Source organism: Sitophilus oryzae, unplaced genomic scaffold, assembly GCF_002938485.1.
Source record: "Sitophilus oryzae breed Bouriz unplaced genomic scaffold, Soryzae_2.0 scaffold_85_pilon_pilon, whole genome shotgun sequence".
In the NCBI taxonomy this organism is placed as follows: domain Eukaryota; kingdom Metazoa; phylum Arthropoda; class Insecta; order Coleoptera; family Curculionidae; genus Sitophilus; species Sitophilus oryzae.
This window is the reverse complement of record NW_022147483.1, coordinates 2,891,345-2,904,878: the sequence shown is the minus strand read 5'-3', so window position 1 is coordinate 2,904,878 and position 13,534 is coordinate 2,891,345. Positions and strand designations below refer to the sequence as shown.

The following is a 13,534-nucleotide window of genomic DNA, read 5'->3' as shown; positions in this document are numbered from 1 at the left end:
AAATTGCTTAAATGGGCATGTGCGGGTATTTGACAACCGGGGCCGGCCGGCGAGATCTTTTGATTTATGTGTGAATTGTTTTGAATTATTACTTTAGTTTTATTAGGTAATTTGATATTTAAGTAGCTGGGATTAGTTTTAATTAAATAAATATGGCCCAAAATATAGATTCCACCTCTTCCAATATTAAAGAACCTATAAAGAGGCTTAGGTTTACAGCAGATGACGACTTAGCCCTTCTAAGAGAATTTGTTGCTTGTTGCCCTAAACCCACTGGCAGACGTTGAACAATAAAGCACCGGAAATAAGCACTTTAGTCCTTTAGTTTTAAAATACCTAGTAAACAAAACAATTTCAAAGTTTTAAATTCAAAGTTAGGTTAAGTTTAAATAGCGGACGCGACGCGAACAGAATTCTTTCCGATCCGATAACTATAAATGAAGAGAGTTAATACCACCTCACGTAAAGGAAATAACAGCTGGCCTTATTGACGTCCATGCACGCTATTCGGTTTAGCGATATCTCTCTATTACGCTGTTTATTGTTATTTTACACGAGTTTATTTTTGCGCACAGGAAAATTTATTCGTTTGCACATCGTCATAAAAAAACAATTTTCGAACCGCGAATTAGGGATAAGATTTTTATCTGTATACATACAGGGTCCGGCAATAGTGCGTCGGGCATCTGTAGCTCCTAGAATAAAAAAATTGAGAATTTTGTTTAAGTGCAAACCTAAAGTATGTACCAGGATGTATTTCAGGAAAATATTTTAACTTCTATAGGGTGGCTCAAAAAGGTGTGAGTGGACCTGGATGATTTTTTTTAAATGGAACACCCTGTATATTATTGCATTTTTGGCTTCCTTTCAGATCACTTTACATAATCCTAAGATATGAATAAATATATTTTGATAATTTCAGAGATATTAAAAAATAAATCAAAAATATATATTTTTCAGCCCTTCTTAAAAAAATTATTAAAAATACAAGAACAGTTCTGAAGTCAAAACTATATTAGGTATTTACTTTAGATGGTCTGTACTTACTTTGCAATAAATATGAAAATCGTAAGTTATACAGGATGTTCAAAACTCTACGCCAAACTTTCTAAAATATAAAATAATTTTTCATCGTTTTTTTAAATGGAACACCCTGTATATTATTTTTTCAGTAGACAGAGAATTAAAAAATGAACATTTTTTGTATTTAGAGTATTTTAAAATTTTTAACGGTTTCGCAGATATATGCGGTTTTATATTTCAGATGGCATTTTCCATAGTAAATTTTTATCAAAGCCACCCAATGATTTTTCTCGCGTATTTTACCATTGAAAGCGCCATATGATAAAATACTGCGTGTATCTGCGAAACCGTTAAAAATTTTGAAATACTCTGAATACAAAAATGTTCATTTTTTACTCTCCATCTAATAAAAAATAATATACAGGGTGTTCCATTTAAAAAACAAAGAAAAAATAATTTATATTTTAGAAAGTTTGGTGTAGAATATTGAACATCCTGTATGATTTACGATTAACATAATTATAGCAAAGTAAGAACAGACCATCTAAAAGTAAATACCTAATATAGTTTTGATTTCGGAACAGTTCTTTATTTTTAATATTTTTTTAAGAAGGGCTGAAAAATATATTTTTGATTTATTTTTAATATCTCTGAAACTATCGAAATATATTTATTCATATCTTAGGGTTATGTAAAGTGATCTAAAAGGAAGCCAAAAATGCAACAATATACAGGGTGTTCCATTTAAAAAAAATCATCCAGGTCCACTCACACTTTTTTGAGCCACCCTATAGAAGTTAAAATATTTTCCTGAAATACATCCTGGTACATACTTTAGGTTTGCACTTAAACAAAATTTTCAAGTTTTTTATTCTAGGAGCTATAGATGCCGGACGCACTATTGCCGGACCCTGTATAGTATACCTAATCTGATATTACTGCTATAATGCTAGTAAAGACATTTTTAAGCATTTCTAACATTTTTTTATTGTTAGATTTTCAGGACCAATGCCTTTAAGTATAGGCAGACACATCATTTTATCTGATGACGTCAAAGGATTGTCATTTTCGGTAAGTATTAATGAGTGTACAGGGTGGGTTAAATTCGACGCTTTTAAATGGAAACACCCTTTTCTATAGGAGATAGACAAAAACTAATATCGGTGTCTGGAGCTCAATGTTTGTCAAAAACATGATGGTGAAAACCGCATATCGATATTTGTTACCGTTTCGGAGTTACGGGGTGTTTTTCAAAAATATGCATTTTTAACAAATCGCTGTAACTTTTTTGCTATGGAAAATTTTGCATTTTTATGAAAACATTTCCAAAGCACCTTTTTACGTAGAATTTAATGGTTTAAGTATAATTTTTTTAAAATTAATAATTTAATAATTATCAACAGAAAATTTGATTTTTTATATGAGACACCCTGTATATCTTTAATTTATTGAAAAGAATTTAAAATTACCTTTCCAAAAATATAACTCACTTGATATTTTGCTCGATTCCTCTTCGAGATGTAGAGTATACAAAAATTCGCCCGCTTTAATTAAGTAGGCTTTGAATGGCACCGGCTGTAATGCAAAAAAATTATAGCTGTGAGCATCAGTTAAAAAGAAAATAATATTTGTGCTTTGAGAGATGCAGAATTTTATAACAATTTAAAATATATTTAACCAACATCAACACATTTAAACTATATCTGATAACAATAAAAATAAATAGCAAACCAAGACATGAGATTTTGCTGCAGGTGTTCGACCGTCTTCTGTTATGGACAGACAGGGCCGTTTCTAAACATTTCTCGCGGAATTCATTAACTCAGTGGGGGTGAGAGATACCCTCTCATAACTGCTAAGTATTTCTAATACTTGTCTAGATTATACGGAAGAATAAGGAACCTTTAAGGTTGTCGCCCACTAGACAGCGGCGCGACGCGGCGCGGCGCCATGTGGAAATTTCTTTTGTCTGCTTGCCATGTATTTAAATGGACCAACGCACATTAGAGCGCGCAGCGCAGAAGCGCGCCACGGAATTTCCGTCAAGAAGTCGGAAGACTTCTCTAGCAACTTTTTTCCGTCTCCCGCGTTTCGGCGCGTTGCAGTGTGCGTACTCACAAGGGAGATAATTTTGCATTCGAGTCTTTTCAGTTGGCTTTTTGACTAGGAACTAGTGATATGTATTAATGGCAGAATTGTATTTTTAAAGGTAAATTAGGCAAATCGATTTTCATAAAGGAATATGATATTTTTTTTAGTCTTCCCTCACTAGAGACAGATGGACGAAATGCTTTTCTATCAAAGATTTAATATAATTGAGGGGTGTAGAGGCAAAACTGGCAATCTCCACTTTTTAACAAAAGTGACAATCTCCAATTTTTAAATTCTAATTACCTAAATATATAAAAAAGATCAGGGTTTTTTTTGACCACATAACTAATATACACATCAGAATAAATAAGAATTATCAAAAATATTAGTAATTTGTCTCTTCTGAAAAAATATGATGAGTAGATATACCCGGTGTTTTTTCTTCTAAAACCCTCAATTGAGGAGTGCGTAAAATGTTTCGTTTATATTTTGTAATACTGAAAAAAATGATTTTGTCTTTTATTAAATCTGGAAAAAGATGTAAAATTCTCCAAACTTCTTTCTTTTTTGGTTAATCGTATGAGTCCAAACTTTTCCTCACCCCCTCTTCCTCTTCCTCTGTTAGAAGAGCACAAAAAATACGCTTTCGTCCGTACTTGAACTCATTGCTTTAAAAACTAAACTACAGTAAGTAAAAAACACTTCGACTATAACTAAATAGCGTTGCCGCGTTTCAAAAGCGCACTATAGTGGGCGCAGTCCCTTCGCAGCCGGAAAAAATTCTCGCGCCGCGCAGCGGTCTAGTGGGCGACAACCTTTATTCTTCCGCAAATATATCCATAGGATTAGATCCATGGGCACTCAGGTGGCCTCGACGGCCAACGGCTGGGATCTTGGTTAGCTATCCAATTATTCTGGAAATTGGCTGCAAAAATTTACTGATAACTTCAGCGTTCTGAGGCGGTGCCTCTTCTTTCTGGAAAAATATGTTTTCGAGTTCCATTAAGGGCATATCATCAATAAGGAGTCCAAAGCCTACTAGTTAAAAGTGGCGAACTTTTAAAAATTCTGTATTTCGAAGGGGAATATAACAAAATATCAAGTGTGCTATATTTTTTAAATTCTTTTCGGTTAATTAAAAATATAGAGGGTGTCCCAAATAAAAAATCAATTTTTCTGTTGATAACTCTTAAATTATTAATTTTAAAAAAAATATACTTATACCATTAAATTCTACGTAAAAAGGTGCTTTGGAAATGTTTTCATAGAAATGCAAAATTTTCCATAGCAAAAAAGTTACAGTGATTTATTAAAAATGCACATTTTTGAAAAACATCCCGTAACTCCGAAACAGTAACAGATATCGATATGCGGTTTTCATGATCATGTTTTTGATGAAAATTGAGCTCCAGACACCGATATTAGTTTTCGCCTATCTGCTATAGAAAAGGGTGTTTCCATTTAAAAGCGTCGAATTTGACCCACGCTGTACAGGGTAGCTCTAAAAATGCCTGGCCGATATAAAATAAGCCTTTTCTTAACTGTTCCACCCTATTTAACCTCGTGACCTCGTTAGTAATGGGATTTCTTGTTCCTTATCAAAGATATCGTTTGCAGGATTCGTCGGGGCCAATAATGACCTTCGATCCCCTCCCTCCCAAGGACTCTATCAATCTGTATTCGAGACCAAAGCGACCTACGGTTGTAAACAATGTCTCGAACCCGTTGGCTATGTTTTTGGGATCTCTGATGCCCGATTTCAATCCTAATCAGTTACCAGGAAATGTCGAAGGGTGAGTGTAGTCTGTCCAACGACAAAATTCTTGACAGTGATCTGTCATTTTAAATCAATTGTTCCAATTGATTTAAAATGACAGATAAATTGATCGTAATCGACGTAATTGATTATACGAAAACGGAAGGTGTTTCATAACTAAGATCCATACCAAAGTTGTATTTTTTCTTATAGAACATCCGGTATTTTATTTCAATTTTGGGTTCTTGGGCCCAAAAAAAGGCATTTATTGTAAGGGTTAAATATGTTTCAAATCTTTGGCTTTTGAGATATTTAAAGATATTTAAATATGCATGCTACAATACAATAGATTATTAACACCCTGTACATTACTTTTCAGAATTAATTTTTGTGCTGAGTTTAAAGGTAGAGAAATAAACTTTACTGAAAAATGTTATTGCTTCCTTAAATTTATACAGGGGTGTCAAAAATGTCTGATCTATTTTAAGGATTTATTTTATATAAAAACTTCGTTATTTCAAATGCAACACCCTGTATTTTTTTTAAATAAATCGAAGCAGATTCAAATGCTCTTTCAAAACATATTATGGTATCCTATACCTATCTAGCTCAGATTTTGAATAAAAAGCGATTTTTAAATAAAATGATAATCAACACAGACGACAGTTAATAACTATTTTCAAAATCGACATTAGTTATGGACATTATTATTTAGATTTATAACAGTTTACTTAAATTTACCCACAATAGTTTAATGTAAGTATTCATTATTTTATCAAGAAAGATAAAGCACTATCTGCTGCTTTATTTTGTGAGGAAAATTGCTTCTTGGCCTCAAGGGCTTATGCTCAAAGATATCCAAATAGGAATCTTCCAAATAAGCGTTCCTTTGAAAACCTACTTGTCCTATTTCACAGAGCTGGTAGTATGGTTTATAAAAAACCTATTAGACAAAAACCTGTCGTTAGAAGTGAAGAAAATGAATTTGCCGTAATTATTAGTAGTGGGAACTATCGAATGAATACTATCGAAACATTCGATAGTTGCAATTCATTCGAATAATTCGATAGCTAGTAAAAAACATTCGTTGAAAACTATTCGAATAAAAATTATCGAATAGATGCGTCATCTGCCTTGAAATATTGTATTCTAGTAATTCGGCAGCAAAAACCATTCATTTATAAAATTCATTCATTTATGAAATTCATTTATTCGTCAGGATCGATTATAATAAAATATTAACTGGATTTTAGTTGTCGCCCGGCGATGTAGGTTTCTTTCCGAGAAACCCGAGAGCGGTCGGTGGCAATGCTATGAAAGAAGCCGGCATCTTTGATTTTTTGCGGAGTCATATAAAGATAAGGACACATTATTTTTTTTATTGAGGTGCTAGTATTTACACAGAAAATACATTATGAAGGGCGCTGTTGCCATATATTGGTATTAGTTGATATTAGCAAAGAATATTATTGTTTGGCTTTAGTTAGTTAGGGATAGTATGTCCATATATTTTGCATTTTTTTTATTAATAATCTGGTGTTAGGTTAGGTTAGATAATAAAATATTTTGGATGTAGGAAAATTATTTTTAATGTTTTTAAACAAAGACTGGTTTAATAAAAATAATAATAACAGTAATAATTTGTTATACCTATTAACAACAAAATTTAAAATAATTTAATATAAACATTTTTTTACGTAGTAGCAATATATAAACAACAAATTAGATGTCAAAATTATTTATATTAGATCATATTTAAAAATAATATAGTCTTTAAATTTTTTGACATCGTTGGTTTATTAAATAATAATAATTACAGAGCTAATTTGTTATATTAACAACAAACTTTAAAATCATGAAATATAAACATTTATTAATTTTCTAAGCATGCAGTGTAATGGAAGGAAAATATAAATGAAAAATTAGAAATCAAAATTATTTATATTAGGTACTTTATATTATTATTTAAAAATAATATTTACTTTTACTGGCATTTACTTTAAAAAATAAATGAAATATTTCTTCGCAAAAAACTACATGTAAGAGAATTAGCATAAACAAAATACAAACATCGTTAACTTTTTTTTTAAATTGGCACGTGTAAAACTTCAAGTTCATCTCATCTCTCTTAAAAATTGCTACTTCTCAAAATTTCCCATTAAAAATAGACCATATATACCATATAAAATAAAATAATTGAAAGATCGGGCTACGGAAAATCACACAAATTTTCGGAAAAATTTTGACACCTGCACACGCACACAATCGTCAATTAAAAACTACTATTTTAGTATTTTAAATATTTTAATAAACGCAAAAATAGCACAGTATTTATAAGGTGAAGTTATAAAAATTTGGAAGAACTAATAATGCACTGACGCACACAAAAATCAAACGAATACTAAATTTCATTTTTCATTTATCAAAAGCATTCGATAGTCGTGGCTCAACGATAACCATTTAGTCGCACGGCGAGGTTGTCACATATGCTTTAGTATACAAATGAATGAATGATTTTATTCGAATAAAACCATTCGATAGTTGAAATCATTCATTCAGTAACCATTCGATAGTCTAATTCATTCGATAGTTCCCATCGCTAGTAATTATATATCTCTTTTATAGAAAATCCATGTACCTACAAGTCATCGTAAAATAAATCAAAGAACTACTTCTTCGTTTTTCTTAAAGAATAATAAATTCATATTTAATAAATATTATTTATTAAACTATTGTATGTAAAATAAAAGTAAACTGGTATAAATTTAAATATGTCTATAAACTAATTTCGACTTTGAAAATAGCTACTGTCACTAGAAATTTGCCATGACGACGCTATAGCCAGAGAAGAACAACCGTAGAGAAGCGACAAAACGAATCCCGCCTAAAAATTTGGAGTGGGAGGTAAAACGGCCAACTGTCATCTCAACGGATTTTCGGAACACGGGCAGCGTTGCCATTGTTAATGCTAAAGTCCTTAAATATAAAAATAAGGAATATCCCTAAAAGATAGTGTTGAACGCGGTAAATCGACAAATCGCGGAAACCCGTAAAATATTAAAAGATAGTTACTATTCAAAATTATTCCTAAATATTTTTAATATGCTTTTTACTAAACACATTTTTTATCAGTGTATATCTTTTTTCATTTCTTCATTGAATTTCTTTCAGTGTAATAAACCGACGATCTCTCACGTACCTCAATTTGAAGGTCACAAAACTTGGTCCCCCTCACTTCAATAGTGCCGACGGTTTTTGTCGCTTCTCTACGATTGTTCTTCTCTGCTATAGCCCTCCTCGTTGCCATTGAAAATTTGCTCTTTATTCTAAATCTGAGCTAGATAGGTATAGGAAACCTCAGTATAGTTTGAAATAGCATTTGAATCTGCTTTAATTTATTTTTAAAAATACAGGGTGTTGTATTTGAAATAACGAAATTTTTATGTAAAATAAATAGAGTAAACGCCACGAATGTTTGGGAGTGATTCATCACTCCCAATTGATGATAACTCCTTGATATGAAGTTAGAATCGACACGCGCGCTATCATTTTTACATTTAAAACGTAAATTTTTACCGCAGACGTAGGTTTTTAAAAGCCCGGTTTAATCATCTGCCTGCGGTCCTCCTACTTATTCTAAAATGTTACCGTGAATGACAAAGACGATACTATACTCTGTTTTTTTTCTTAGGTAAGATTTCGACAGACGATGACAGAAGAAAAGCAGATGACGTCCCATACCAATCTATTTATTTTACTAAAAAAAGTTTCTAATAATTTTTAAGTTATCTATGGATGGGTTTAAATATAAATCCGTCATGAGTCGTGTCTTGTTGTTTTTAACCAGTTTTATTGGTTTATTTAAAAAATGACAGATCGTATTTCATTTTTATTGGTTTGACGGAACGATGAACGACAAACGAACACCGATGCGTATGAACTCGCCTTTAGATTTTTGTCATTTTTGATGCTTGTCAAAGTCTTGCCAAATTATAGGTTATAATTTTCTGTCAACTTTTGTTAAATACCCTGCGTTTTGGAAGATTATGCATTTTGATTCGTATTATTACGTGTGTTTTGTGTCTTTTGAAGTCAAGTGGAGGAAAAATCGAGTGAAAATTAACTGTAGACCCAGAGCACAGTTTATGGTTAATACTCGCTGTCCAGGCAGAAAGTCTTATACACCAATGAAGTTGCCATCGATAAATTTTGTATACCATTTCGTCGTAGATAAGTGCATCTCGTATATGGTAGAAGGATCAAACTAAACATATACTAAAAACTGGAGTAGCTGTAAAATATCGACATCACACGAGAGGTAAATAATGGATTTTAGTAATGTAGAAAAATAATGTCAAAAGGTCCTGGTTTAAAAAAATTAAGATTAAAGTTAATTAATCAACCTTTAAGGTATAAAATTTGGTAGGTGTTATTATTATTAAAATAGTTTGTTTTATTTACCTATGTTGTTTTATTTATTCCTGTGGAATATTACAAATTTGTATTTGTACATAAGTTATATTGATAAATATAATCATAAAAACGGGTAGTTTCATAAAGCTTGAAAGTAAATAATAGTTTTTTTTTTATATTTTTTTGGTACGTAGTGTCTTGTTCTTGTTTGTTTTGTATTAACACATACCGTTTTTATTAAATAAAATAACTCGATTACATTTTTTCAGTTTTATACAGTTTTTTTCACAATATTTTGAAGTAATCACTTGTCATCTTGTCAATCAAATTTTAAATATATCCTGCTATGCGTTCCAGTTGTACCAACTTATTTCTTTGTAAAATAAAATAAACTACTTTGAAATTAAAATGACAGACACATCTATCACTGTCAAGGATCTTCTCGTTGGACAGACTATATATCGCGTTTCTTTGATTGATTTGTTTTTGTGCGTCAGTCGTCATTGGTGTGCTTGCAGTGCGACCAATGGGGCATTTCAGTTTATATTTATAACCAAATATATGTTTTAACAAGACTTTGACAGTTAAAACAACAAATTACAACAGATTATATATTGATTATTATATGACTTGAAACACCACGGCACTGGAATCGTTTTCTGTGACCTTGAAACAGTTTTATGTGACCTTGAACAGATTAGTTCACATGGTAGCGACCGATGAATCACTCCCAAACATTGTGGCGTTTACTATACTTAAAATAGACAGCAGTTTTTGATACCCCCGTATACATTAAACGAAGCAATCAAATTTTTCAGTTTGGCTTAAAAGTCAGCACAATAATTAATTCTGAAAAGCAATGTATATGGTGTCGACAATCTTTTTTGTTATAGCATGCATATTTAAATATCTTTAAATATCCGAAAAACCAAAACTTTTAAACATATTTAATCCTTATAATAAATGCCTTATTTTGTGTCCAAGGATCCAAATATGACATAAAATACCGGATGTTCCATAAGAAAAAAATATAACACTTTGGTGTGGATCTTAGTTCTGACATACCCTGTACATTTCAAAATAATTTTAAATTATGCACATTGCCTTCCCCCATATATCCATAAAATATTTTATTTCTACATCTTTCCGTTTTCGTATAATCAACCGAGGCGAATGAGGTGCGCCACCCCCTATATTCCCGAAGTTTCCCGAATACAATTCGGACCACCCTGTATATCCCTTCATTATTTTACAGAGGTCAGCAACAAGACGAGGCTCAGGCTCTTCCCCGAGACGATTACAGCAACGGCGAGTTCAGAAGAAGCGTGGCAACGTTGGTGGACGCCATGCGCGACCTCCTGAGCAACATCCACCCGGAACACCAGCGCCACAACGACGCCGACGACGACAACGGCGACTCCGCCGACGACGATCTCACCTAGGGGAATTCCGGAAGGCCTCGGCCAGTGGCGTGCCTATTCCCGACGTTTGACAGAGGGAGTGGGTCTCGGTCGGGGCCGCGCAGTATTCGGTACGTTTGAACTACTTCCAAAGGAAAACACTTTCTAATATAAATTATACAAATTAAGTCTGTTGTTTTTGGTCGGATTTGTGTTATTACCAAGCGCGAATTTCAGTTTTTACAAACTTTTATTAATATTTAAGATATTTTTCATCTACCGTATGATAAAAAATGGCGTCCAGTAGGCTTCCAAAAAACATGCACCATCTCTCGTGGGGAGATTCGTCACGTAAAAATAAGATTTATTTTTCATATCAACATAGGTTCGATTCTGCTTTCATATCAACATATGTTCGATTCTGCTTTGTTTCGTAGCTACAGGGTGTTAAAGTCTTAATAATCTTTCGATTTATTATAATTTTTGTGATTTGAATGAAATTTTGGCGGTAAAAATTACTATAAGTGCTACATATTTTAATGCTAAAAAGTGTCGATAAATTTATCAAGGATGTATGTGCATATGGGTTGTCACTCGAATATTTTTCAAAAAAAAAACATGTGTGCCACTTTTGTGTGGGCCGCTTAATGCCTATTAAAAGTTATCTCTTGATATTTTGTCGAATTCGGCCTCCTTGATGAGACAAACGCATTTTTATTAATCACAATAAATAAAGTTAATAAATTATATACACTTGCGTGCATAGAAATCGGCCCAAGGCAAAGTTTTAAAGTTAACTATATATTTTTTAGAATCTGTTTGTCAGATTAGGAAAAAATACATGCTGTTTGAAAGACAATTTCATATTCTTTGAAAAGAGTTTAGAGATATTAATTTGTATTTTGGTTTCTTTGAATTAAAATTATTAAATTAATGCATGAAACAAATTATCGCTTTTTATTACTAAGAGGTGTATGTTATTATTTATTTATTTATTTATGGACAATTAACTAAACTAAATTTTCAATAATGGGTATGACCCCCTCTTGCTCTAACAACATCTCTCATACGATTTGGCATAGATTCGATCAAATTTGATATTGTTTCTTGCGGGATGTTAAGCCACTCTTCCTCTACTGCAACAATGAGCTCTGGGATAGAAGTTGGGGCTCTTCGTCTAGTACGAATTCTTCGTTTTAGCTCATCCCATAAATGTTCTATCGGGTTTAAGTCTGGACTGCATGCTGGCCATTCCATAACCCGAAATCCGACTTCTGAAATGTAATCGTGTACGATTCTTGATGTGTGTGCATTCGCATTGTCATGCATAAAAGTGAATTCGTTTCCAATGTAGTCAACGTAAGGTACCACATGAACTGCTAAAATCTCCTCAATATACCTAGCACCAGTTAAACCTCCTCTCCCGTGCCGACGACGGTCGCCCCAACGGATGAAAACTGGGTCGGTTCGCGCAGTCATAGAAATTGCATCCCAGATCATGCAGGAACCACCTCCATAAGCAATCCGCTCCTCAATGCAGCATTCTGCGAATCGCTCACCTGGCCCCTCCGCACAATGGATCGAAGCATAGGAAAATAGGGACATTGACTTATTTCGAAATTAACACTTTTATTTTACTGTTTTTTATGTACGACTTCAATAAATACAACAAAAATCTAAATTAATATAGCATTTTGTACCATATAGTTTACAAAATATACAGGGTGTCTCAAAAAAGAACTAATATCTAAACAAAAATATTATAACAAAAAAGAAATTGCTTTCTCTGTTAAATCTAAATTAATATGGCCTTTTGTACCAGATATTTTAAAAAATATACAGGGTGTCTTACAAAAAGAGCTCATCTATAAACAAAAAAGAAAACAAAACATTATAACATATGAGAAATTACTTTCTCTGTTAAATCTAAATTAATATGGCCTTTTGTACCAAATAGTTAACAAAATATACAGGGTGACTCACAAAAGAACTAATCTCTAAATAAAAAAGAAAACAAAAATATTATAACAAAAGAGATATGCTTTCTCTGTTAAATCGCTATGAATTTTATCACAGCTACGCATATCAGTTATATATGGATCGGAAGACAACAAAAGATTATGTAAAGTGTCTTCATTTGCAAAAGTTCTGTTAGACCTTCTTGAACGGCATTCTCTATATTTCCGAAAGTATTTATTCCTAGACTCTGAGGCCTCTTCAGACAGATGCCCTATCGGAAACCAAAAATTGCTGATGAGTTTTGCTCCGTGTATCAAAATTTTGTGTAGAGAAGATGGCATGTAATACCATCTATAAAGGTTAACTCTTCTGCACAATACAAATATCTTTTTTGCAAATTTATTAAACTTTTCGGCATTTATTTTTTTTTCCTGAAACCAAAACTTGGAGTAATGTATATAGTCTTTTCAGCAATCAATTCATCGTTTCCTGTAATTTGTTATGACTTTTCGAAGTTTCGGAAAAATCTTCTCGCAGTGTTTCCATCGTTAGTTGTGCCCCATCCCTGTTTAACATCATCGACTATCAAACCCATTTCCTCCCTAAATCTAAAATAAAATTGCAAATATATTCTGCAAAGCAACGCGTGATGCGCGTCCACGGCAAACTCGACAAATTGCCGAATACCAATTCAATTGCCGAATACCGAATACCAAAACGAAAACATTTCTTTTCAACCTATATGCCTTATGTATTGTAGTGTAATTCAGTCCCACTCCAATGTTCTTCGACGAATATACTTACCTATATCGGCAAATTACAAATTGTTTGATGGTGCACTGTGCGTGCATTGCATAAATTCAAGGATTTTGACATTAAAAACATTATATTT

At 32.5% G+C, this 13,534-nt stretch overlaps 1 protein-coding gene across 1 annotated transcript in view; it reads left to right on the top strand.

Moving 5' to 3' along the window:
- LOC115890020 (transcription factor 25) overlaps nt 1–13,326 on the top strand; it is a 32,242-nt gene extending 18,916 nt beyond the window's left edge. Inside the window, exons 9-11 of the mRNA XM_030910122.1 lie at nt 2,019–2,094; nt 4,732–4,907; nt 10,539–13,326. Coding sequence (XP_030765982.1) covers nt 2,019–2,094; nt 4,732–4,907; nt 10,539–10,725 — 439 coding nt within the window. The 3' untranslated portion in view covers nt 10,726–13,326. The remainder of the gene's footprint in view (nt 1–2,018; nt 2,095–4,731; nt 4,908–10,538) is intronic.
- Nucleotides 13,327–13,534: the final 208 nt, after the last annotated feature.